This window comes from Accipiter gentilis, chromosome 22, assembly GCF_929443795.1.
Source record: "Accipiter gentilis chromosome 22, bAccGen1.1, whole genome shotgun sequence".
NCBI classification, from domain to species: Eukaryota; Metazoa; Chordata; class Aves; order Accipitriformes; family Accipitridae; genus Astur; species Astur gentilis.
Window position 1 is genome coordinate 22,208,842 of NC_064901.1, and position 27,101 is coordinate 22,235,942.

General features: G+C 34.4%; 1 protein-coding gene across 3 annotated transcripts in view; it reads left to right on the plus strand.

The window, feature by feature from the left end:
• FUT8 (fucosyltransferase 8) overlaps positions 1–22,582 on the plus strand; it is a 111,611-nt gene extending 89,029 nt beyond the window's left edge. For 2 of the 3 annotated variants that reach the window (XM_049825658.1, XM_049825659.1), the window contains exons 9-12: positions 8,127–8,373; positions 9,617–9,793; positions 16,833–16,983; positions 21,017–22,581. In XM_049825658.1, the coding sequence (XP_049681615.1) occupies positions 8,127–8,373; positions 9,617–9,793; positions 16,833–16,983; positions 21,017–21,334 (893 nt within the window). In that variant the 3' untranslated portion in view covers positions 21,335–22,581. Of the gene's footprint in view, positions 1–8,126; positions 8,374–9,616; positions 9,794–16,832; positions 16,984–21,016 lie in introns of all 3 variants that reach the window. The other variant, XM_049825660.1, reaches the window with a different exon arrangement.
• The last annotated feature ends 4,519 nt before the right edge of the window (positions 22,583–27,101 follow it).

Genomic DNA, 27,101 nt, shown 5'->3' on the forward strand with positions numbered 1-27,101 from the left:
TTGTTAATTGCAAACTTTTCTCACAAGCATTAAATCATGGATGATAAATAATAGATTAGTAAACAAATGCCAAGTTTCCATTACAAACTGTAAAAGTTTTCTGCTTAACTGTCACTCATCTAAGAATTGTTCCATAAGCAAAAAGCTACAAATTGGCCTAATATTAGAGTTTATTGGATTTAAGGTAAGCATTCTGTACTCGAAAAGTTGTTCTGTAGCATGTACACTAGGAAAGAATACAAGTGTGTTTTGTGTTCAAATGACAAAAAAAATCAGTGTTATTTGAATATCAAGAGACAGCATTAGGCAAACTGAGAGTAAAATTACCTCAGAAGTATGTTAGAAAAAATTCCTTTTCCATTATTGCAGTTACACTCTTGTTTTTCCCCCTTTTATGTTAGTAGACCATATGAAGTAGAATGCATCCCTGCTTCTCTCAGTTTCGTTCAGATGCATTGTTAAGGTGAAGTGTGCCTCACTGTTATGAATTTCCAACAGCATAGCACATTTTTTTCTGCTGTTTTATTTATGGCTAACTAAAAAGTCTTTTTGTCTACGCACACCTTGAAGGTTGTGTTCCATCTGGACTTGCATAGGAAGGTATTTTTACTAATTCATGGAAAGAAGAGTCTTCCAAGTGTTCAAATTAGGAAGGACAAGGTTGGGAGCTCAAGCTACAAACCACTAGCTCAAAAGACACTAAGTGTGTGAACTAGGAGCCCTTCTCCACTAAATGCCTGGACAGCCAACTTGGAATATTAAGCTCCGTTCTCATGACCTGTTGGAAACTTTTAGGTCTTGTAAAATACCGTCTTGAGGTTGTCTTGTTTTTTTGCATGCTTATACATGCTTGTTCCAGGCTCATACGTAAGTCCAATTAGCATATGCGTGCCAGAGATCAGTCCCTGCAGATAAGTCCCTGCAGCTGTTGAAGGATTATTGTAGAAGTAAGCTGTTTATCTTCCATTCCAGAAAAGACAACCTCATACTCAAAGCAAGTATTTGGAAGTATTTTCAGGTATATAGTAATTAATGTTAGACTGAAGTAGAGAATAAGCTTCAGTGGAATTATTTCAAATCAAATAAAAAATTAGTTTTTCTTCAATATTGCTGTAAAGATCTTTTCCATATGTTTTTCTAAGTTATTTCAGCTGTCCTTATGTAAGATCTTACTTTTAAATAGTTAACTCTGACTACTGTTTGCATGAACGACTAAACCTGGATAACATGGAAAAAAGACTTAGCGTTTATAAAAGTGTATTTGCCTTTGCAAATATATTTTATGATATTTTCTGGTAGTCAGGGAGCTGGAGCTCTTCTCAGACAGGTACCCCTTTCATATAGGCCATTTAGATGAAATGGGGCATTGTTCAAAAGCAGTTTGAATGTATAAAGAGAAAAGGAAAAATAAATTACTAGTAAGCTTCTTGATTTCTACTCAGTTTGACAGTCTGCTGAAAATGCCTTCACTAACTGTTACATGAAGTCATTTTGTGCAATCTCACAGTTCATCTGTATACTTCCCAGCTGGCGTGCTGGCTATCTAAACAATTGAGGAAGGGAAAAATCTTTACATTTTAATGTTCTCTCAAAGTGACGTGACAGTTGCCATAAAAAGCTTCTAATAAGTGATGAGAAGTTTTCAATAGAGGGAAACAGAAACATAGTTCTTTACGATGCAGCTCACCTGAAACTTACTGAAAAGGGGATGGAGGCCCTAAAGGCATCAGTAGATGCTACTGCTTTAGTTTTGTTAGAGACATAGCTATTTCAAATGCAGAAATCAATACACTCAGTTCATGCTTTCATTATGTCCGAGAGGGAGAACATTCATTGAAATCTCAATACTACTTAGCATAGTAAGAGCACTGTTTATGTTGTGGTTGTGATTATGAGTAGGATTTTCAAAGAACCAGAATGACATGGGAAAATAAATACTATTGAAAGTCAGTGGAACCTGAGTTACAAAGATAGGTTGGTAGTTCGGGAGCTCTGGAAGTTAGGGTTTTTGCTGGAGCAGAAATAAGACTACCATGAAAATTATTATTTTGGGGAGGTGATGGAGCTGATAACACAGTATCTTTGGCAGAGAATTATTTTAGTGAAGTTTCTTGTGAGAGCAAAGGTTTCTCATCATGCTGTACCTTTCTATCTGCTCCTTTTTTTATCCTAACAGTACAAGTTCTGAATATTGGATCAATTTTGGCCAAATTTGACTGAAAGAAATAGGTCTTGTTAAGGTCTCTCAAAAGTCTTCAAAATAGATAGCCTGGGTGTGTGTATACAGCTGCTAAAGTCAATATTCAGGCATACCAGTAAATGAGGAGCAGTGACTGATCAACAGGCAAACAGTGCCGAGTAGTAAGAGACATGGCATTACATGAGGGTAGTTTGCAGGAGATGTGCAAGAGAAGAGAGGAATGGACGCAGGAAAAAAGCCTTGGGACTAGTGCGTTGAGAAAAGTAATAGAAGACATGTTGGTATATTTGAAAACATTTTGGTTTATTCCCTCCCAAAGCTATCAAGAATCGTCCTCTTGGGATGACAAATGGGACAACACTACCCACATGGCATATAAAACTTGGAAAAAAAAAGACTGTATTTTCATTTTCTTTAAAACTGAATTGGACCAAATTTATTCAATACTTGCCCACCTTAAAAGGTTTGATTAGATAAAGGATGATTAAAAAAAAATTAGTAAGTGGAACGCTAGTGAGAAAGTAATCAGAAACCAAATTCAAAACCTTTGTCTTAGAGATGTACAAAGCAAAATCTTAGAGAAAAAAAACTTAGGTATACAAGTTTTATTTTACATTGACTACTTTAAAAGAAAAATAGGATTCTTTATCTCATTTTAATTCCATTTTATAATTTAACTATGGCATAAGGCCCTTACTAGCTGACTCTAATAATGTTTGGAAATACCCAAAAGAAAGTTGTAGGAGATGTCGTCTGCAGCACAGAACAAATAACAGCATACTTTTTCTTTCTTCTGAACTAGTTAACAATTCATAAGTAGTATAGCACACCATAACTTTGCATAGTTTCCATTTTTTATTTTGTCTGCTTTGCAGAGAAAAGCATTAAAATACCGTTGAAGTTGACGAACCATGAACCTGCTGTCTTTGCAATACATAACAGTGTCTTGCTGGATAATGAGGAGCCTTGTGAGAATTCAGCACAGTCACTCTCATCATACCCTATGCTATTCTAACAGCATTCCTAGCACTCTGACATATCGTGTGTGATTGAATGTAGAATTGTTCACTCAGTTGGGGTGAGGTTTCAAATTGGCAGTAGTCTTTCAGGTTGTAGAGTTTAGTTAAAGAGCTGCGATTAGTCTATGCAAGTTGATATCAGCTTAAGTAAGTCTATATTATAGAAACGGAAAAGCAATGAAGCTATTCCATTTTTATTTGAGTTTATTCAGTTTTGTCTTTAGCAACACAAACTGAAATTAAATTGAAGTTCTCAGTTACACAACAAGAGTGTCTGTAGTACAGTGTTCCTTGGCATGCTTTGAAGGACAACTTCTTGAAAGAATGCTTTGAAATTAGATGACAAACTTTAAAATAATAGGAGAATGAATAAAGTACTCAAACAGGTTTTCAGTTAACATCAACTTATAGTATTGATTGTTACTTGAAACAAGGCTGGCATTTTGCTGTGCCCGGCAAAAACATCCATCCAAATGCAGGTCTAAGCCTATGTTCAGATAGCAGGAAATAAGCTAAGGTAAAATAACAAAATTCCCAAGGTCATTTTGAGCAAAACCAACATTTTTCAGGCTTCAAAGAAGTTGATATGAAAGATATAAATAGGAAAAGTTTCTAAATGGGTTTTAAATTAGGAGGACAAAGATTAAATTTGACAAGTAGACAGGCAGTAAGTTTATGCCAAATCACGAAAAATTATTTAAGTCCTGTGAGCTATAAGGTAAGCGATTAAGGCACATTGGGATACTGCAGGGAAGAAAAGTTATGCTTTTTATAACTCACACAGCTCATTTCAATATTTAAAAAGTAACCAGTGGGACTCCTGGAAATTGAAACTGTATTACTGATCTATTAGTGATGAACATATCCAAAAATTGGTGATAAATAAGAACTAGGTGGAGCAACTGGCATGGGTCATCTAAATAAAAATCAATTTCTTTACAGTCCATGATTTTCCTCCAGACTATGTTTATGATGAAAGAGTGAGGGTTATCAATATTGCAGTACTTTATGACTATTACAAAAACACTGGATCTTTTGATTACTCAGTGAAGGAAAAATGGATTAAGTTGCAGAACTTTGAAGGACCATTATTTAGGTTAATCCAAACTGAGAAATAGCACCTGGAGTCATATGAAAGTTAAACAAGCTATAAATAGAATCAGAGGCAAATTTTTGCAACTGTAAAAGCAAAATAAATCTCATTGGAAGAAGTAGCTTGAAGTATTGCTGAAATGTAAATGACCTATAACAACATTAGAGGTATCTTCCAACCTAAATAATTATATGATTCTGTGATCAAATGTCAAAGTTGGACCTACACTGAGCAGGGAATTGGACCTGATTGACATGATAATACTGTGATTTGAACTACCAACATGAGAAAAAGATACAAGCATTAGTATGGATTATTACCTTTTATGGCTTATCTATTATTTAACAAAATACAGCTGTGAAGTGGAAGAACTGAAATATTTTAAAATTTAGGAATATATAGCTAAAACCTGAAAAAATGTGTGGATAAAAAGATCATTCTGTACTTTTAACCCGGCGTCACTATCTTCAGCTACAATTCATATCAATGAAGAATGTGACAATGTTTTTGTAATGTATATGCTTGCCTATCAATCTGACTTGAGTTTTGGTTATGTATTGTATCATTGATTTTTACTGCAGCTTATTTCTGAATAAACTAAAACAATATCCTGCTATCCAAAATTTCCATTAAAGTTTTTTTAAACTATGCCTGTTGATAATTGCCTATTAGGAATCTTTTGATGAACACTAAAAAAAAAAAAAAAAAGTGATCAGTAGGATAAGAAAGCTGTTACTTGCCCATATGGCTGTTGCAAAGAGAAACTAGAAAGTTGTCAAAAAGTTTCCTAGAATTGTTCACACATCTGCATGTTTGATTATACAGGTGTTCTAATTAGTGATGTCAAATGGCTGTGCTTTATCAGAGGTTTGTATGTTTGGATTAAGTAGACTTATGCACCATGCCCACATCTGATTTTATGTAAACTGTTAACAAAATAGAACATTGTTGAAAATAATGATGACTGTATTGATCTTTTGATTTTTTTTAATTTTTTTTTTTAATTATATGCATTGTCTCAACACAACACTGTGTGTGTCAGAATTATTTCGTCAACAGTTAGTAACTGGCAAAAGTCCTGAAGCATGAGCGGCTTCTGTAACCATTTCAAAATTTCTAATTATAATAACACATTCTTTGATCTGTATTTGTGAATATTCCATTTTAAGACTTTCCATTTGTTACCCATACTTTCACTAATGTTTCCCTTGTTGGGTGTCATATTGTGTAGTTTTATAAAGTAAGGGACTCTAATCTTCTCTGTGAAATAACCATATGATGTTTTCAGTTCCTTCTCAAAAAGTCATTTTCCATATCTCAAAGTGCACTTACTAACACTTGACCTAGTAGTTAATTTTGCACAACCAAATTGTTTTGCCTTAATGTAATACATTTTGTTTGTTTCTGATTTTGATTTGCAGCAAGTCTTCACCTTCATTACTATTTAAACAACATATCACATACAGTTGAGAGCTGAAATCTGTTTTTTGTTTTTGTGTGCCACTCCCCACCCCCACCCCCTCCCCCCCCCCCCCCCCAATCTTCTTTGGTATTCATGTGATTCTGGTATATTTTAATCTATTTTGCTATATGCTGAGAGCTTTTCTAGTTATTGCTGGCCAATCTTGTTTTCTTCAAAGCGTTAAGACAGCCTGTGGAAATTTTTAGAAGTACCCTCTTATCTTTTGAATAGTGTGGAATAATGTATTGGGTGCTTTTCAGGGTCAGAATGCCAAATAGTGGGTCAGGTCACTCAATCAGCTTTATCAATAGTAAGACTTTCCAAATGGCTGTCTTTACACAACACATTTTTTCAGTGCTAGAATGAAGTTTAAAAGCTTGTCAGTGATACCATACTTAATAAAAATCCAGCTTTTTTTATGCACCTTAGCATCTCTACTTTTTCTCCTCAAAAGAATTGCAACGAATTTCCTTCTCCAACTTAGGATCAGATTATTTTCTTTCTTCTCTTAGCTAAGATTGCTATTGCGTTTTTTGCCACCCTGTTCCTTCCCCCCGTCAATTGAGGGGGAAAGGGTAAAAAGGATGGAACCTCAAGTGTTCTTACCAAGCCAAACATTTCTTGTCTAGACTTCTGACTAATACTTCATGTCTGCACCAGATTTAGTACTACCCTGGCTTCAGGCTGCTTTTCTTTATTGCAGCTTTCTGAAGACATACTGATAAAATATTATCCATTTTATGATGAGAAAACTTAAATGCTCAGTATTTTTACTAAAATTATGAACTTTTACTAAATCTTTTCCTGTAAGTGTTACATAATAGATGGTAAAAATATGAATTGGCTTCTTGAATTAAAAAATATCATCCATACCTGCAGTACGTGTTCTACATGAAATTATTCTAAAAGATCCCTTTACAGTGGTGGTATACAATGCAGCGATAAAATATTAACATATAGCTACATCTGTGAAGACAGATTTTCCAAATCTATTAAAAATTAATTGAAAATATACCTGATCATAACAAACATACCTTATTTAAATAACCATATTTCAGAGAGTTACTGCTCAATTTTGAATAGCTTTGGTAGGCTCACTGGTGTTAATGTAGCATTCTGGCAATGTATGACTTAATCATGCAATTGTCATATTTCTAGGACTTTGTCACAAATATTCTGAAATGATTTTTAGTGCATCCAAAAGTGTTCTAACCTTAGGGATTTTTAAACTGTTCTTAAAATAAGGCTCGTTATCCTTGCACTGAATTGATTTTTTTCAGCCGTTAGGTTTACTTGGTCATCAACAGTTATGTAAGTTTGATTTGCTTATATTTAAAAGAGTTTTCTCTCCTGGCTGGTGAGCACTAAACAGAGAACTAGCCATCTTTTCCAGTAAACACTGTGGACAATGAAAAAATTCTTTTGGAGGAAATAAGCACACTAGAAATCTTATCTGAAATGTTCCATGTTTCAAAAATGTAATGCTTTGTATTATGTTGTCAGGTATTAGAATTTATTTCACAATATGAAAATAGCTTTGAATTATCAATTATGTAGACACTTATATTCATGTAGTTTGTAAAAAATCTTAAAAAATGTTTAGTGGCTATTGAGCCTTGAATGAAAGTCCCATCTAAAGCATCTGTATATTCCACTTCAGTTAGTATTTAAAAGCTAACAAATTCTTATCTGTATGTAAATCATGTGCTTGTATAGTGCTTGGCTGTTTTCCTTGATCTATTTAATTTGCTACTTCATAGTTTAAGTTCTTCAAGACAGGAATTGTCTCGCTTTCTGTCCTTTCTCCCCTTCTGTCAGTAGAGAGGCTAATTCAAAGGTTCTAATGATGTCTGAAATGCTGAGATTTACTGCAATAGAATGTATTCAAAAGAGCAGCAGGGCTGTATAGTTACTTTTTTAACAGTTTCTTATGCCTTAAAATATTTCTTTGTTTATTTTTTAAACAAGTAACTGAACTTTAAGCATTTTAGATAACAAGCCTGTCCAAGTAAGCCTTAGCACACAGTAATGGTGTAGTTGTATATAAAAAGGTATGAATATATAAACAGGAACACTTTTTATCTTTTATTAAATACCAGCTGCTAAGAATTCAAAGACCTTCAACTTTGTTCTACTGGAGTGGATTGTTAGGTTCAGTTTGTACATAAATCTAGTCTAAAACTATGATTTTTATTAATTTTTTTTAATGCTGTTTTGAAAAAGTAGAGCAGGGGTTGGGTAGTCTTTTTGAAGTTGAAGATACAGTTTAGCTGTTATGTTTGGGATGTTACTTGCCGGTGATAAAGCTTATTAATAAGTAAATGACTCATCCTACTGTGTATTTTAAAACAGGTGAGGCTAATGATAAGGATGTTCAGGTGGTGGAACTTCCCATTGTGGACAGCTTACATCCACGGCCACCTTATTTACCTTTGGCTATCCCCGAAGACCTGGCAGATAGGCTAATTCGTGTACATGGGGATCCTGCAGTGTGGTGGGTCTCGCAGTTTGTGAAATACTTGATTCGTCCACAGCCTTGGTTAGAAAAAGAAATAGAAGAAGCGACGAGGAAACTTGGTTTCAAACATCCAGTGATCGGGTGGGTATTTAGTTTTCTTTTTAACAATTTGTGCTTTAATACGTGTATATAGTGATTCCTGTTTAGGGCAAATTGTTTTATGATGGTTGTCCAAGAGACTCAAACATTTTATGGGGAGAGAGGGTGCTTTCTAGTTGAAGCTATAGTTTTTAAGTGCGCATAGTACAAGTTGGTTACAAGTACTTCTTCAGCATACTTGCCTACCTATAGTTGGACGGATATATAACAGGCGGCTAAATAGAAGGGTTTTTTATATGTCCTTCCATATCTAGTAATGTAATACAGAATACATGTAATTGCCTTACAGCTTGTATTCCAGACACTTTTCTGTCTGGGTCTCCTTTTCAAGTGCCTATAGCCTTTGCATTTGAGGAAAAAAGGCTAAGCCTACATTTCACATGCCACAATCCACAACTAATTTTGTTGTTGGCTGCACCTGAACATGGTATGTGCCTTTCCCTTTCCTGCTGATGTTTCACTACTGTTGTTTCTTAGCAGTAACTGTAAGTTGGAAAGGTCTGTATGGGGAGATATGGGAAGAAGGAAGGAAAGCACCTATGGGCAATAAAGAACAGCTTGTGGAAGAAAGGTTTTACTGTCACATAAAGTGAAAAATGCTGCTGCTGTACTAGAGTCTGCAAATACTGCTTTCTTTGCCAGAATTTTCCTTCAATCCTTAATCTTTCTTTTTGTAGGAGTACACAATAGGTCTGTCCAAATGTTAGTTGGCTTTTGACCATTGAGTCGATAGGCCTCTTCACCACTGGCGGATCTGAAGACTTGTTAGGTCTCAAGCAGATGGGGAAGATGCATTTTTAACTACCTTCATTCAAACCCTGCATTGTAGTTGCTGTCCCAATATATCCATGATGCAAATATTCCTATTTTGCTTTTGAACTGTATTGATCAAGCAATACCTAACTACACTGGGTAACATAACCTTCTGCACAAAAGGAATACCTTGTATGCTATAATTAAATCTCCTTCATTCTTTTATTTCAGTTACCCTTTGCCTTCCTTGCAAGATTATTATATTGCTTTCAAGAACAGATTGACAGCTAACTTCATGTTGTCAGTGTGTCTTGAGGGACATCAATGAGTTTTAATCCTTCCTTGTTTTATGTAGGGATTCAATTTCATATGCATTCTAAAAGCACAGGCATGAAATTTGAAGTTAAAATTTCAGTTGCTAACCTAGGTATTGTATTTATAAATTGAATTCCTCGTTTCTGCCTTCTTCCAGTGTTCACGTCCGAAGGACAGACAAAGTAGGAACAGAGGCAGCATTTCATCCCATTGAAGAATACATGGTACATGTTGAAGAGCGCTTTGAACTTCTTGCTCGCAGAATGCATGTTGATAAAAAAAGAGTGTATTTGGCTACAGATGACCCTTCATTGTTGCAAGAGGCAAAATCCAAGTAAGATGAATTATGTTTACATTACAGTTTGTTCCTTCTGGTTAGCTTTACAATTTCTGACTATTGTGTGCACAAATCTTAGTATTGTTTTTTTCATTATCATTTATACAGTTAAGATTGCATTTCAGCTTCCAATTATTGTTTTTTCTCCCAGACATTCTCTTTTTTGGATGATTTTTTTCCCAAGTATGCTTTTCAAAGCTTAATGTTAAAAATCTAGAAGAGTTGAGCAAGATACCTGTGACTATTTAAAAACAAACCAATGCTGTAACAAGGAAGTAAATACATAAATAATAAATACACCAAAGTTCTTGCAGAACATACCCATTAAAAAGAAACTATTCAGCAATATTGTAAAAACTAGTTAATGTATTAAGAAGTTTCACCTGTCCAAACAATACCTTTCTGTGAAGAGTTGCCAGAGCAATTTTTGTAAGTTGGTTGAAAAGCTGCTAATGACTCTTTCAGAAAGATTTCTGTATTGACAACTTCGATGACTTTCACCTTACATGTTGAATAATTTTAAAGTTTGTCCTTAAGTATATGTGGGATTCTTGATCTGTAGCATTGTGTCTGTCCCTTTTTTGCTCTTTCTTCTCTTCTAGCTTTCCAGAACACGGGTGTAACAACCTACCCTAGCTATAGGATATCCCAGCCTGTCATAGAAAATATAACTGTGTTCAAACCCAGAAATGCAGAGTATGCATTCATTTACTCCTAACATGGCCTGTACTTTGCTATAAAAACTCATTGTTAAGTTGCATGTTTTGCAAGGTGTCACTGAGATGGCAAAACCTTCTGTTTAGTAAAAGGTGGCAGATGCGTATGGAAGAGTAATGTTCTATATTTAACTGTATCTTTCTTGGGTTATGGTGTTCGTCATATATAAACAATTTCACAAATGCTTATTGCCATGACTATGGAAACTTGGTTAAGTATTTCAGATGCATTGAATTTAAGCATATTCATTATTGAGTATAAGTTAGCGTGTTTTCCTTTTGAGTATTATTTATCTGTTTACTGAATAGCACCTATTTCTGTTTCCAAAATTTTATCTCCCTTGAGCAGAAAAATACGTATTTTTCATTTAAGCAAGGGAATTAATACTTTTTAAAATCAAGGTAATGCAAAAGTGGCAAATTTTTGAACTGTTTTATTCTTGGTAGACAATGCTTGGAAAAATATATAAGATAACGTACTGGATTACGAATTTTCTTCGGCATATACAAAGTAAGCAGCGAATGCTATTTTGTAGTAGAGGAATTTTCTACAGCATTTCAAACCTGTGTATTTCAATTGTGCTATTTCTATTTTTCTTTCATATCTATAAAGGGCTGCTGTTTAAAATTATGGAGTTTTGAAAAAACTAAATGAACATACACAACTCCAGATGATGGCAATCTAATCCTTCCTTTTTTGTATATGTAGAGACAAGAACAGTAGCAGAAACAATTATGATAACATTTAAAGTGCAAATCTGAACAATGAAAAGACAGGTAATACAAAATTGAGGTTATAATATTTAATTCATTACATTGTCCTAAATAACTTTACTTACTGTTTGTAACAACAGAATTAAGCAGTGCTTTAACAATCTTAGTTATGCATTTTTTCTATATTTGCGTTCGACTTTCAATCCTTAGCACTGTGTACTTTAGCTTTGTGAATAATAATGAGATGCACTACCTATGTAAACACATTGTCCTAAGTTTTCAATAGCAACGAAAACTAATAGTAGCATTGTGACTTGCTCAGTAAAACAATATTGAATTTTATTAAGCATTGCAATTTCTGTGGTGGTTCAAGGTTCATTCAAAATCACATTTTTACTGTAATAGGATAAGATCTATCTCATTAGTACAGCATTCATTTTGTACGTTTTCTTAGTAAAAGCCGTAGAATCTGTAAGTAGTGAATAATTTTTTGATGTGTTGCTGCTGACTTTTCAGGTCATAGTTTATACTGAAGCGTAATTTCCTAAGCTGCTTGCAGCCTACTGTTGCTTGCAATTGAGTAGAAGGCATTTGAAACTTCCTGTGATTTCATAGAAGGCAGGATGCAATTTGATGTTTGAGCATTTAAGGGCATCTGAAGGCAGGTTAAGGTCAGGTTTTGGAATAAAGAACCTTTTCTTCCTCTTCTTGCAAAGAAAACTACAAATCAGTTTACACTTCTGATAAAAAAGTTCTAGTCACATTGAACTACCAAACTTTGATAGAAACAGCTGTGTCACATTGTACTGCACTAACTTATCTTTCATTCATTATTGGGTACAGTAATATTAATAAGTACTAGATATTATATCTCTCTTTACATGAGAGTGATTGGCTGTCAAACAACGTTGGCGTTTAAATAATGCAAATTTAGACAACATTCCCATGAATAGTCATGTTCTTTCTATTGAGAGGTATTTTGAACTATTCAGTCATGAAAACAAATGTTTTGACTGAAGTTTCAGAAACTTCCCTTGCAGTCAGAGGTCTACCTGCAAGTACAGTAAGAAAGAGAGTGGAGTCAGTACTATCAGTCTGTATAGTGGTTTTGTTTGTTTTGTTTTCTGAAAGAAAGTAGTAAGTGATATATTTTCAGAATTAGGATGACATAGAACAACGTGATTGGAGAGGAACATGGTTGAGAGTTCAACAGCTGTGATTATGGGGTTAAAGTGCTTGACAACTGCTGGTAAGCAGAGGTCATGGTATTTGTGTTAGATAAGTGATATATTAGGGATGGTGTAAATTGCTTGTTCTTTGGCTGATTTAATAGTTTTCAAATATGAATTTCAAGTATATTTATTTCTCATCTATAATATTATTTACAGCATCATCTCTCTTTAAGGTAGAGTAGTCAAAATAATGCAGCTGAACATGCACATAAATTCTTAAGAAACCATATTTAATACCTTTCTGGTTTATATATAAATCTATTTAGGTCTCTTTCTCATGTATATAAGCACTAAAATTCAACAAATTAGATTGTTCCTTTCAGACTGTTTACCTGTAAAGTCATCTGTATTTTGCTTTTTCATTTTTTTTGCAGTGATTTGCCTTCCTCATGAGGGTTTTTTCAACACTTATGAAAGCTTTTTTCCCACCCTATTTCACTGTTTATTTACTTCCACAGTAGCAAGTTAATCTTTTCTTCCTATTGTACTATCCGTAGTTTAGCTGTTGAATCCCTCCTCACCCCCGAGTCGTAGCATGTGTGACACATAGAATTCAGTAGTGTTTCAAAATTCTTGAGTCTGCTGAACGGCTCATACATTTTCCAATTCTTTTTAGAGCAAGACCTGAATAAACACATTATTTCTTACTCCGTCTGTTGACACAAATGCTCACACTCTTCTTTCATCGGGAAGAAAACTTGCATTGCCTGTTCTGGACACTTCCCCGGTCCTAGCAAATTGAGAACAGGAGCCTGGGACTTGCCTTGGTTTGCACGTGCCGCTCAGGGTAGTGATAAGCTATAGTTACACAACTTGATCAGCTTCCGAAACCAACTGGGACTTGAAATAAGTTCATAACTGTGCTTGGTTTGTATCCTTATCTGAGGCTGGTAGGTGCAAGAAGGAAAGATTTTAAACTATCTCTTCCCCACCTTCTGATTTCTTCTTTTCCCTTTTTCCTAAAGGGGGGGAATCCATTCTGCCCTGTATGTAGGTTTCAAGAATCTATTAGGTAGTTTTAGAAGAATTAGATATTAGTTTTAGATATGTGGAGGAGATTTACTTCATATAGGTAGTCCAATACAAAGAGGACAGTATTATGCTAGTTTCTATTCTTTGGTTTTATCTTCACAGTCTGCTCCTTTCCTTTTATAGAGGAGAGAATGTATGGGTAATTTCTTTGGAAAGCTAGGAGGGATCCTACAAAATACTGTACTGAGGTGATTCTTTCAGTAAGAATACGACATCTTATTATTTATTATTCATTTACCAGGCATTCAGGAATCCTAGTAATAGGATCGTGCCTGAATTCTGCTTAAAAAAGAAAAAAAAATCCCCAAAAGCTTAAAATGTAAGTATTACATTAATCAGAATATAAATACAGATGGAAAAGGGAATAGAAGAAGCAAGAGCTAACTATAGAGCTTTAGAAGTTTCATTTCCTTTATTCTTTGTAGTCATTGTGGTAAGAATAGCTTTAAATAGAATCTAAAGCACTATAGTGAGTGGGAAGGAGAATGAAACCTCACCTAATGCAGGAAGTCAGTGGGCCACATATGGCTAAGCTTGAGAGGAGTATAGGCTTGGCCTTTTACTGTATTTTTCGTTATGCTCTGCTTTCAGCCTGTGCTGGAGACAGGATGGTGGACTAAGAGATTCTTTGGTCACACTGAGTATGGCTGCTATTATACTCACATTTTAGGCTGTTTAAAAGAAACCTCTTTCCCCAAGCACGAATGTAGCCTTGAGCGGGGGGGGGACGGACAACATCAAAGTGCTTGTTTGAAAACTTAAACATGCGAATAGATAAATGCTAAGCTTGGATCACTGGTTTGAAGAAATGTTTTCTGAAACTGTTTGTTAGGTGAATTTGGATCAGCTTTACAAAATGGTATTGAAGACCAAATTTAAAAGCATCTCAAAGGCTGTTTCCAGAATAAAGGGAAGAAGGAGAAAATTTTAAATGTATGCATAAGAAGATGTGTAAATAAATCTGATTATTTTTTTTTAACCAGATCCAATGAGACACTTTTTTTGGTGTGTTTAATTTGTTATTAGACTGATCTTTTGCTACTAAGAAATCAGATTCTTCAAGAAAGGTTCTGTTATCTGTACTCGGCACATGGATTCTGATTTTTGAACGCTGAAGGAAGTGATTAATTTTAGCAGTATTCCTGATGCCAAGAGCTTGCAAAAGGGTGTGCAAATATCTTTACTATATTCAGTGTTCCTAGAAATGACATCTTCTGTTAAATGTTCTTTGTGTTGCTCCCCTCAGAGTTGTGTCACTGAAATAAGACTGATGCCTATCTCTGTTCCTCAGCTAGTTTTCACAGTAGAGTATGACATATTTTTGTTTGGTCTGTAGTTTTTTTCTTTTAAAAAAATACTAATATGATTCACACAATGGAAACAGAAATAGAATGTGTCACAAATATTGTGTTGTCATCTGTTGTATTTTGAGAGCTGGTTAAATATTGATGAAAAATATTAAGATGTGAGAAGATAAGAAAGAAAATGATGACTGTGATAGAGTTCATCTTGAAAACACTATTTCTTTATCCATATGCGTCTATAATTTCTCTAGAAGAGGTCTTATCAGTTGTTTGAAATGAATAATATTTCCACCTTTTCTTCCTTTTTTTTTGTTTTGTTTTGTTTGTTTTGTTTTGTCTTTGTTTTAATGTAACATGAACTTCCCCTGACATTCATGATCAGATGCACCCTTTAAAGTTGTCATGCTATCTCTGGGAAATTTACCATACATATATTATTTTTTGTTAGAGCAGGTGTTTCTCTTGGGAACATAAAATGCTATTAAAATAATTATGAAGATAAATTACAATTCTTCCTCAAATGTGGAAGTTTTGCATATGGCTTTCTGATTTGCTCTTGAGATAGATTTCCTCATTTGGTAGCCACAGCTAGTGAATGTTAGATGGAAAAGCCAGCTATATTTGCTCGCTTCACTTTTGAAAACAGTTTTCCCGTAGTTTTAACATTAAAATGGAATCAGTTAGGCATATTCTTATAAGAGACCGTCATAATCATGTCTACTGTGCGTCCAGAGTGTATGCACATGCTGTGTTGTTGTATACAAGTGCATGCTAACTTCAGTAACTTCCCAAGAACTGGTGAGTGTAAACCTTATTTTGAGCAATGTTCAGCACAGGACAGTCAGGCTTTGAAGCATTTAGTTACAGGTCTAAGTTCTTATTGCTCCAGCGTTATGGCCAGCTCTATATTCTGATTATTAAACAGTATAAGAATGATTAGTTCTTACAAATGTAATATTAGCTGCCTTACTATCTTATGTAATATATTGCTTTATAATTGTTATGAAGTTATAAATTTGAAAAATAGATTTTATTTATATTGTTTCATATTTAGCCCTGTAGTTGAAAATTTGTACTTGGCAGGTTAGTCACATGAGTTGCACTTCATGATTGAAATATAATTATTGTGTAACAGCAATCTACCTCGAATTTTTCATATAAAACTTGATTTTGGTAGGAGGCTGACTGAAAATTTAATTAAGTTGTGCTGCTTTTTGCAATTTATTTCAGATTTCAGTTCCCCAGTAGAGGGGTACAAATGTTTGAGAAAGACCATTCTTTTTAAGGATTTTTTTTCTTTCAAAGTCATTGCTATATGTTAAAAACTTTTAGTTTTATTTTTAAAATAATATAAACCAAGGTTTGGGTTTGTATTTCAAATAAAAATACTTTAACTTAAAAGTATTAATATTTTGATTATGATATGTCAAGAATGATGTTTTGGCATGAAATTTTACATTTCTTTCCTTTCGACCAGTATATGGCAAAATTTGTTCTCCATGCAGCCTTAATAACTGTGAAAGACTTTTTTTTTGTTTTGTTAGTTTAGATTAGTTTATTTAATATGTCCTTTTTTACAGGAGACTGATTTTCTTGCACAGTGTCATAATTAGTATCTAATAGAGAGTATGGTAATAAACAAAATGTGGTCTAGTAAAGATACAATCCTATGTTCTATTTAGCAGTAGAGCAAGCAAAGTGATCTTATATTTCATCTAAAATCAGTAGCATTAGCAGAATGTTGGATATACTTCCTGATATTTTTTCACTTCTTTCAGAGTGTTAAATCCCCGACAGACTTACAGTGTCTTTTTATTTAATTTTCTTTTTTTTCTGGAGAAGAGAGGGCATTCTTGGAGGCAGCAGTAACATTCTAGACTGTTCAGCAAAATTACAATTCATTCCCTGTAAAGCAGAGACTCGCTTAAAACAAATTAACAACCTTATTTTGCAGCAAAGATGATGCTTCTTTAAAAAAACAAAACAAAACCAAAACCCAAAAAAACTTTGCTATTAACAATCTATTGTATTTTCACAGGTATCCAAATTATGAATTTATCAGTGATAACTCCATATCCTGGTCAGCAGGACTTCATAACCGATACACTGAAAACTCCCTAAGAGGTGTTATTCTGGATATTCACTTTTTGTCTCAGGCAGACTTCCTGGTCTGTACATTTTCGTCCCAGGTAAACAGCAATACAAATACAATGTAGAGTGTATGTACCAGTTCTAAATCTTAGTTTTCTTCATGCTCCTGTTATCTTATTTTCAGTGCTCTTTCATGAAAACTTCAGGGAAGAAGTAAAGGCTGGGTATGCTATGTGAACATTTAGAGGACTGTAAGCACTAGTTGATTACTTCTCTTCAGTGGAAGTTACTGGCTTAATTAAGACATTTGAAATAAGCAAGACAGAATACTAAACATGTTTAAGAGTTCCCTGTTTTGCATAAAGTTAATGTATAACTTGTATTCATCCATTTCTATACAGCTTAGTTAAGGCATTTGAAATAAGTAAAAAAGATTTTAAACATCTTTAACACTTCTTAATTTCGCATTAAGTTAATATGTAACTTGTGTCCATCCATTTCTACACATCAGTGCACTCTGCTACAGTTCAAACATGCCTGCTGTTGCCTTAGTTGATTGTGCGAATGGAAAAGAATGAGGAAAGCAGACATTTAATTTCTCTACAGTTGATTACATTTCTAGCAATCCAGCAGCAGCGCAATAAACATGAATTCTGACCACTGTAATCTGTAGAGACTTCTTGTTGCAGATAATTATATGCGACAAGCTTCCTTTCTTGAGTGGTCTGATGAAGCAAGTTGGAGTCCATTAGAAAACTGAATCATATACTTGTCATCGTTGGCATTTTCTTCTTTATTACGTCATATTGTATATTATTTTCATATATCATGAAAAACTGTTTTAAGATTAAAAATGATGAAAAAGCAGTATTTTATGACTGATATGCTGATTCCAGTATGGCAAACTATGATTGAAATCAAACAGAATGAATGTTTTTTACCTACTGTTGTCATATATGCTCTTAGGTGACACTCCTGGTTACAAAAGCATTCAACTATAGATGGCGATAGATTATGATCTTTTATAATAATGTTTGATTCAGCTAAAGTGTGTCCACTGAAACATATCACAGTGAAAGAGGTAATCATCAGCTAAGACCTAGGGCTGTATGTCTTAAATGCCACACATGCATTGGTGTACAGACAGTTCATAGTCTGAAGGAAGAACTCTCCGGTCTTGGATAAAAACTTAATAAATCTGTAACATTTTCTGCTATTATTATATTCAGGTAACTGTGTTAAAAGTGGTAAATTTTGCTTTTAATAAAATACTGGATGTAAACATAGAAGAAACGTTTAAATATACAAATGGCTTGGACAGAATATATTGTAATTGAATTGTAAGTGTTGGAGTAATTTCAAAAGAAGAAAATATGTTAAAATACATTGACATAGTTATGGTGATACAAGCTGATGGGGACCTCTGGAGGTCGTCTAGTACAACCCCTTTTGAGGGTACCTTTGAGGTATGTGGTATCTTTGAGCTCTGGTCTCATTTTGCATCTCCCTGCATTTGACAATAGGCATGTTTGCTGGATGACATATTTGGTTTTCCAGAGTTGCAGAAAATTCTGCTAAAGTCTAGGAAATCCTGTATTAGACTGTTACTCTCAATAGCTGGGACTATGAATTTGGTCCAACCAAATTTATTCTTAATTTATTCTGGGCAATTTCTTGTGCTTTCATAATTCAAACTCCTCAAAAATCATTTAGCAACAGTTTTGCTGGTCATGCAACAATGTGGATCTCTACAGCATTTTCATATATTGGGCTTTTCTAAGGTCTGTTGCAAGTTTTCCCACTTCAGAAAGATTTCTCTTTTACGGGTTTAAAATTTGATCCTCTCATAAACATTTGAACTACTATCCCTGTCCTTTCATCAATGAAATAAACAGGTTGGTGGTTACTTTGACATTGAATATAAGCAAAATCAAGCTGTTAATGACTGTCTTTTGTCCAATCTATATGAAGAGAAAGTAAGGATAAGAATGTAGTCTAATTTATTTCCAGTGTGATTTTGGACTTTCACATTCATCAATTGCATGCTGGCTCTTTTCCATTTTCTTTTCCTTGCCAAAAAGTGTCAAAACTTCATTACAGAGGTATTAAGAGAAAATTAGGGTATATTTGAATAGAACTGGGCGCTTTAGGAAGTCCCCTATATTAATTCTGATTTCTGCTACTAAAACTAAATGAATACTCATACAAGCTGAAGAATAGACGTTCATTAAAATACTGTTGTTAAAGAAATAATGCCCATCAAGTGATGTAGAGTCAAGGGAAACAACCTACCCTGGCAATGTGTTTCAGCAACTTCACGTTAATTGAGATGTATAGAAAAGTCACGTGGTAGTTACACAAATCGTAACACAGTAGTAGAATTAAGATTGCATGTTAAAACAAAGAGCTTTCTTGTCTCTTCCGTCTTTATATAGATGAAATTGTAGCTCCCTCTGCCTGACATATTTTTCTTCATAATCTCATTTCCTTCCAGGGTTTTTTTAGTCTTTGTATTTTGCCTCGTACATTTAAGTATACAGGCTAGAAAACAAGTGAATCCATGAATAAAAAATGTGAGGCTGGCTTTAATTATAATCCTGCATGTGGATTCTTTGCCTACTGCCCTCAACAGCTTACAGTTTAGTTATCCAGGTTTGGCACTACAAAGGAAACAATTGCTGAGAGGAGATGTTTTAACTTTTATGGCAGGTACGCAGGACACTTTCACTAAAAAGCATTTCTACTGAAAAGATTTAAAGTCTTTTAGAGAGTGTGTGTGTGTATCCTCCTTCTGGGGTGCGCACACATGCAGAGAACAAAATATTAAAAACAGTCACAGAAGCTATAAAATAAATAACCTCTTACCAATGTATGGGTAATCAAAATTGTTTCTATATTATGGGTTATAACAAGTACTTTGAAATAATTAACTTCAGCCTGATCTTCTGAAAGCTACTTCTGAAAAACTATTTCAAAGATCAGATGGAGAGCGATAAAAGGAAATCTATCACATTTTTAAAGCAAATGCCTCTCTCAAAGAAGCTAGGAAAGTACTAATATGTCTGGTTTGATTGATCAAAGTTCTATTCACCATGTCTTCAGAGGGAAAAAAGTAAAATCAAGCTTTACTGTATTTACATAGACTGAAAATTATGAAAAAGCTCAAATGCTTCTTTGTATTGGAGAAGTCTGCTGGATTGTTAGTTTTTTCAGGCTTTATCAAGCTTACACAAAATCAGAGAAAGATACAGTAATGGAGATTAGAAGTCAGAAAGGTCACAGTGGCCAAATCAGACACCTGACAGAGAAGAGCTTTCTAGCCCATTGTTGAAAAGAACTTTGTTTAATATAGTGGCAGCCTTTCGTGTTTCTGGCAACTCTGAGATACATGACATGATTCTGATGTGGGGACCTGGTTTCAGTCTGAAGAAAATTCCCTTCATAAAATGTGATACAATACCACTTTAAAATGTATCTTTCTCCTCACCAACATCATTATTGTCTTGCTAGAATTCAGTTTCATGTAGTTGTCTTCTAAGTTGCCAACAGTCATAATTCTATCACTGTTCTAATATTAACAGTATTTTAAAGCCTTGACCTTCTGGAACTGCTTGATTGTGAAAATTGGAGCTTCTTTTAGAAAAGTAAAAGTAAAGTTACATTATTGCAGAATAAATTTTGAAAATGTAAGTTTTAAAGGTTTAGATGGAAGTAAAACACAGTTTTTATTAGTAGTAGAAAAGGAAAATGAATTAGCTTTTACATTTGATTGGCTACATATCATTAATTTTAAAAAGCAGGATAGCTAGTGTTCATATAGAGGTTTTCAATTTTTGCTGAGAAGTAGACTGTTCTAATTATTTATCTAGTTATTTATTTACCACATCTGATCACCAGAGTACTAATTAAAATGCTGCAGAATTGTATGCTTCTTGTTAGTAAATATGCAGGTGTTTTTTTGGTGTGGTTTGGGGGTTTTTTTGTTTGTTTATTTGGCTGGTTGGTTTTTACCTGGACATTCCAAAACTTGATCTGCTGTGAAATTTAATTGTTACACATTGGTTGCTGACTTCTGTGGTATATTGCAGGCAAGCACAATATTTATAACTCTCTTCTGTTTTTATTTCTAAGGTTTGTCGAGTTGCCTATGAAATTATGCAGACATTGCATCCAGATGCTTCAGCATATTTCCATTCTTTGGATGATATCTACTACTTTGGGGGACAGAATGCCCACAACCAGATTGCTATTTATGCTCATCATCCACGAACTGCTGATGAAATTCCTATGGAACCTGGAGATGTAATTGGAGTAGCTGGAAACCACTGGGATGGTTATTCAAAAGGCATCAATAGGAAATTAGGAAGAACAGGCCTGTACCCATCCTATAAAGTTAAGGAGAAAATTGAGACAGTCAAGTATCCTACATACCCAGAGGCTGACAAGTAGATTAAAAGGAAGACATTTGGCAGTAATTCTCAATTTTGATTGGTTCGAACCAGTCAGCGCACTAACTAATGGTTTATATGGGATTTGAATTTGCATTTTAACATGCAGTTAAAATCAAAGCCTTTAGCAATGAAACTGGATAAGAAGCTGAGAACAAATGGATGGGCTATTATCTGAACTTACTCTTAAACATTTTTTGTTATATGCACTCTCACACATGCACACACAAAACTACATGCAACAGGAAAACTGTTGTTTTATACTTTTTGTCTCTTTTCAGGATTTGTCCCAGTCATTAGTCTTATGTGAGCTTTGGGCTCTTTTCTCTGCCATTAAATGACAATAATGTTCAGACTTATAACACTGCCACATTGTGTAATTTGAGTGACATGAACATATTTTGTATGTGCAAAATTTAAAACATGGTGCCTATATTTGAAAAAATTGTGACCTTTTTAGAAGAGCCATGCCTATATTACAATGGGCAAGAGTCAATCTTCAACTGGTGTTACCGTGACCACTGAACTTGCTTCAAACAACAGATTCAGATTTCAGACTAGATTTCTTTACAAGTTTATTTTTAGCATTCCATTGATTACTTCTCATCATTAATAAAATAAAGGATGCATCCAACAATAAAATAGTCACTGTCTGTTAGGAATTTTTGTAATACCATGAACAGATTCTTTAGTATTGATAATGTTTCTGGACATTGCCTTTGATTGAAAAAAAAAAAACCAAAACACAAAACCCACAAAGGAAAAAGTAGCTGGAGTTTCATTGAATTTTTAAACACTCATTATGTAGTACAGCTGCTTAGTGGCACAGTGTTGCTCAGTTCTGTGGACAGTGGGTTTCAGCAGGATGACTTCAGTGGCTCAATTTCTTACATTTACTCTCTAGCACTGTTCTTTTACCTTCTGTGTTTCTCTTCTGAAAATATTTTTTTTTTTAGGCTATTATAGATGGCCATTTATCATTTTGGCATTGAATGTAGTTACTTTTAAGGAAAATACTTCAGGTTATCCCGTTTATAGAACCTGTCAATCCAGAGTACTCTAAAAAAATCTAACAGTTTACCCCAAAAATAGTAGGTTCCAAGGAAATATACACGAGGATGAATTTTTATGCATGACATAAAATTGTTAGTAATTCTTAGTGTTTTGAAATCTGTTGCTAGTCTGTTCTCTATTAAGAAAAGAGATAATTTACAAAATAATTTTACAAACAAATTTGTAGATTTGGGGGTTGTGTGTATATATATATATATATAAAAAAAGAAAATAATGTACTAGATATCAAGATGTTATTTCCAAATAGAAAGACTATTAATAGCATTATACAGGTTCCAGTGCAATCCAGTCTGGAATACTGGAAGTGCAGAAAATGTTTACTATTCAGACACTGAGAAAATGCCACATGAGTAAAGATTAATAAGCATGGCTGGTTGACCTTAAGAAAGCAAAAGTTAAAAGGATGTTTAATTATATTTATTAATAGACCAAGGACAGTGTTGACGTAACGAATGGATGTACTTGGCCACGAATAAATTTTAGGCTGAAAGGTAAAAGGAAATCTCTGATGCTGTGAAGTTCAGCAACAGTCTTCCGATTGAAATAGTGGTGAGTAAGATGGAACTTGATTGGCATGTAAAGGAATTAACAAAGTAGTTCTCCCTGACATTACTTGCAGGACTGATCCTATAGATACCTTCCAGTTATGTGTTCCTCAACTGAAAAACTATTTTGTGTTTGAAAAAGAATAACAAAGTCAAAATTGAAAACTGCTGTGGAAAAAAAAAAGATAAATTGCCTGTTAGCTGTATTAAATAGACATATCAGTAAAAATGAGCATAGATACCAAATGGGTTTTAAAGACGGATTGAAGGATAAAGGCAAATGAGTAAGACTGGCTGAGAAACGCTGAAGAATATGACTGTTGTGACTAAAGATGGCTAGAATTAACTGGTGTTTCTGTATTTTGGAACTACTAAGGAAGCTGTTTGATGTTAGTTTCCTGTCTAAGTGATTCTGATAAATTTATCACTAACTTAGCCAAACTTGCGGTATTTCAGAGGCACAAATGTAGGATAAATTGTAACTTTTTCTTACTTAAATTCGAATTGTACATAAAAAGCTATTGCTGCTTTCCTTTTGAACTTGGGGAAAAAAAAAAAAATCCAAACCCACAAACATTTCTTCCTTAATGATTAGATCAAGGCATTTTATCTTTGGGAAAACTAATTTAATTATTTCTCCACAAATACTACATTATCTCTTTGATATTTATAGATTTTGAAAATGTTTTATTTTTGAAGCTCTTTACTTACAGCTTCAGACCTCATCATTTCCAGCTCATTTCTTATAGTGTGATGCAGAAATAGTATTTGTAAATGAATTAACGTGTGAAAATTCCTTCATAGTCAGGTAACTCAATTGAAAATATCACTAAAGATGATAAATAACAGAACATCTAGGATGAGCCCAAAGGCAAGAGCAGATCTTCTGATGAAGTAATGAGAAAACTGAAAACACTGACGTTACAGAAGGCATACCTATATAATGTGGCAATTCCTCAACAGGCTACATCTGACAAAATAATGGCAAGGTACATGTGCCTCCTTACATATTCTAAGTACCTAATGAATAATTAGCTCATCATCTTTGACAGAATGATCACAAAGTGGTATGAAATTATAAAATCATTGTTAATAATTAAGAAACATACTAATGTAGACACTATGACCTTATTCCCCTGGGCCGTATGATCCTTTAGTGCTTATAATGTAGTACGTCTCAGAGGAAGAAACCTAGCAATAGACTGCTTACTAGATGCATCTGTTTCTAGAGATTTGTTTCCTTTAAGACTACCAGTTCGTTACGTCTTAGAATCCTGGGACCTTGGGACATTAAAACTGAATTTGTTTTATATTAAACAAAATAAACATTAGAGATTTTATTCTCAGTTACAGTGGATTCCAGGTAGTATGGAAGGATTCATGGGTAAAGAAAATGACACCCACAGATTTTTATTGTAGCTCACAGAAAAGTGAAATAACAGGAAATAAAAAATCTTGTCTTCAATACCCGAAAGAAAGCTGAATCTCTTGGAAGTTGTGAACTCATTAAGATACTAGCCAGAATGCTTGCAAGCAAGCACGTATACATCTTGTTTCTTCCGTTCGCCTTGTAGCTCTGCAACAATCCAGTCATGTAATTTTTGCTTCATACCAAACCACCATGTCTGACATCCGTAAAACAAAGACAGCCCTCATACTCTTTTAAAAAAACAAGCTAATGTTCAATTAAATTTTTCCTCTTTAAGCAGCATTTGTGTGTGTGTGTGTGTGCGTGCATGTTGTGTTCATAAAAAATAATATGTACAGTAGTCTTTTCTTCTATGCTATTTTACATTGTCATTGTCACGTTCTCTGTAATAACTTATTTGCCAGGTAAATGTAGTCTCTGGAAACTGAATACTCTACTTGCTTCTTACCAGCTGGGCTAAGGAATTTATTGAGTAGTTCAGTTAACTAGTCTTCTGTGACATTGGTGCACCTGGAGACTGGGGTCAGCAGCAGCAGTTTGCTGCTACCACCGCAATTACACCAGCCTGAGTTCTGTCTCTGATTTTCAGTCCAGCGTACAGTCAGATGCATGGGATTCCCAAGCCTCCTCTACCAACATTCTGTCCCTGTGAACTTAAGAGTATTATGGATTTGCTCATGAAGGGTGATGTATTATTTCAAAATTTTAAAATATTTGCCTTCAGAGAAGTTTTTTGTCTACCCCTTCTACCACTGAATTGTAAGGAAACTTGCAATTACCAGAAGGATTTCTCTCCTTTACCAATTCTTCAGAAAAGAGAACTGATTATTCCTTTCTTATGGAGAAAGATTCACAATGTGGAAGTTTCCTCTGTACTGGGTTTTATGTTTCTTTGGTATGCAATTATAAAATAAGGGTCTTGTCTTCTGAGATAGGAACATAATAGAATATAAAAGAGAAAAATTTCATTACAAAATCTTGATAAGGAAAGGGAGATTTTCCTTCATGCTGGCAGAGTAGCACCTACCATTTGGAACGTTTTCAAAATAGTGAATTGAACTTCTGTTTTTCCAGGTTATAAGTTTCTTTGCAATGTAATCCCTCAAGTGTCTGAAGAATCCAGGTAAAAATAATTTGCTTAGTTTGGGAGGTGGGAAGAAGAGAGTCTGGTAAGAAGACATGATATTGTACTTTTAATTTAATTTGCTATATCTGTTTATAAAACCACAGATAAACCTTTGAATGCTGGGTTAAACACCTCTGCCAGCGAAATCATTCTGCTCTTTGCCAGAAACACTTAAAATTTGCAACCTCTCTTGATTTTTTGCCTGATGCTAGTCCCAGTTGTGTATAAACATCATGCTGGTCATATTCTGATCATTGGTTGTTACTATATTACAGTTTCATTCATATTTGGGTGGCCTGGGAGCAGGCTGTCAAAGAGCACAAACTGTTTGGTTTTCTTATCATGTTGAGTTAAAATTGCATTTAAAACTCACAAAAATTCCATTTCCCTAAGGCACCACTAGAATTCTAATAGTAGTCTACAGACTTTTGTCAAGGTCCCCTATATGCTCCTGCAAGCTTATCGGGAGCAGGACTGAAGCAAAGAAAGTTATGCATAAATATCAACTGCAAACAGGTTGGGTTAGACTTCATAGTATCCTGTTCATTTCTTAAAAGGGTGAAATATGGCACTGCATGATACAAATAAGAGGATAGTATAAAATTTCCAACTCTGCAGAAGAAATTGCTAGTCTGTCTGCCTGCATCGCTGGTTGCATTCACTGTGTACAAGATTATCTCAGAATCAAAGTACATATGGCAGCGGTCTTCCAGCATTACTACAGGCATCTGAGAATCCCTTCAACTGATGTGTTTGCTCCTCTTTACCCCTTTTGGTGCCATGTACAAATACCTAACAGTGCTGATGATGGTTGCTATTCAGTGGAACCTTCCTTTATTTTGTATGCTCATTTCCTTTGGCTCAACTTACTTGTCAGCAGAATCCTATTGCCACTGCAATTCAAGCAAGTTTGGTTTAATGAGAAGGCATGCCAATCATTTACACCAAAATGTCTTTACCGTTGCTCAAAATTAACTTCACACTCTTAGGCTGACTCCTAAGGATACGCTATTGAGGGAAGGGGCAATCTCCACTGGACGATTCTGTATATGTTATATAACTGCTGACACATACCGGTTTTACTTTCAATTTTGCATGATTTTTCCACTTTATACAGACTCAAGATTTTGATTTTATTTTAGTATATTTATGAAGGGTTTTCTTGAGCATGGTGAGACAAAGTCCCAACTATCCTACATTTTCTTCAGGAACCATATTGGATCTTACCACATTTCCTCTAATTGTCTTAAAGACATCCTCCATTCACACCATTTTAAAAGAATCATCTAGATCAACATTTCCTGAAGACTATGACATTTTTATGTTTTTCCATTAGCCCCCCTGCCTACTTGCATCTGAGCCTGATCTGCCATGGTTGTACGAACTACCTTCAAGCTTTTCTGCTTAGTGTGTTTTGATTTCCTTGCCTAGTGGCTAATGGTCATTACTTGACTAGGAATCCAAGGAACAGCAAGTGTCCGTATTTAATTTTTCATAATAATGTGAAAATATATTTCTTGCAGGTTTTTGGTTTTTTTATAAAATGCATTTTTTTATTTTCCCTAAATAGTATAGACAAGGATTCAAAGAGAAA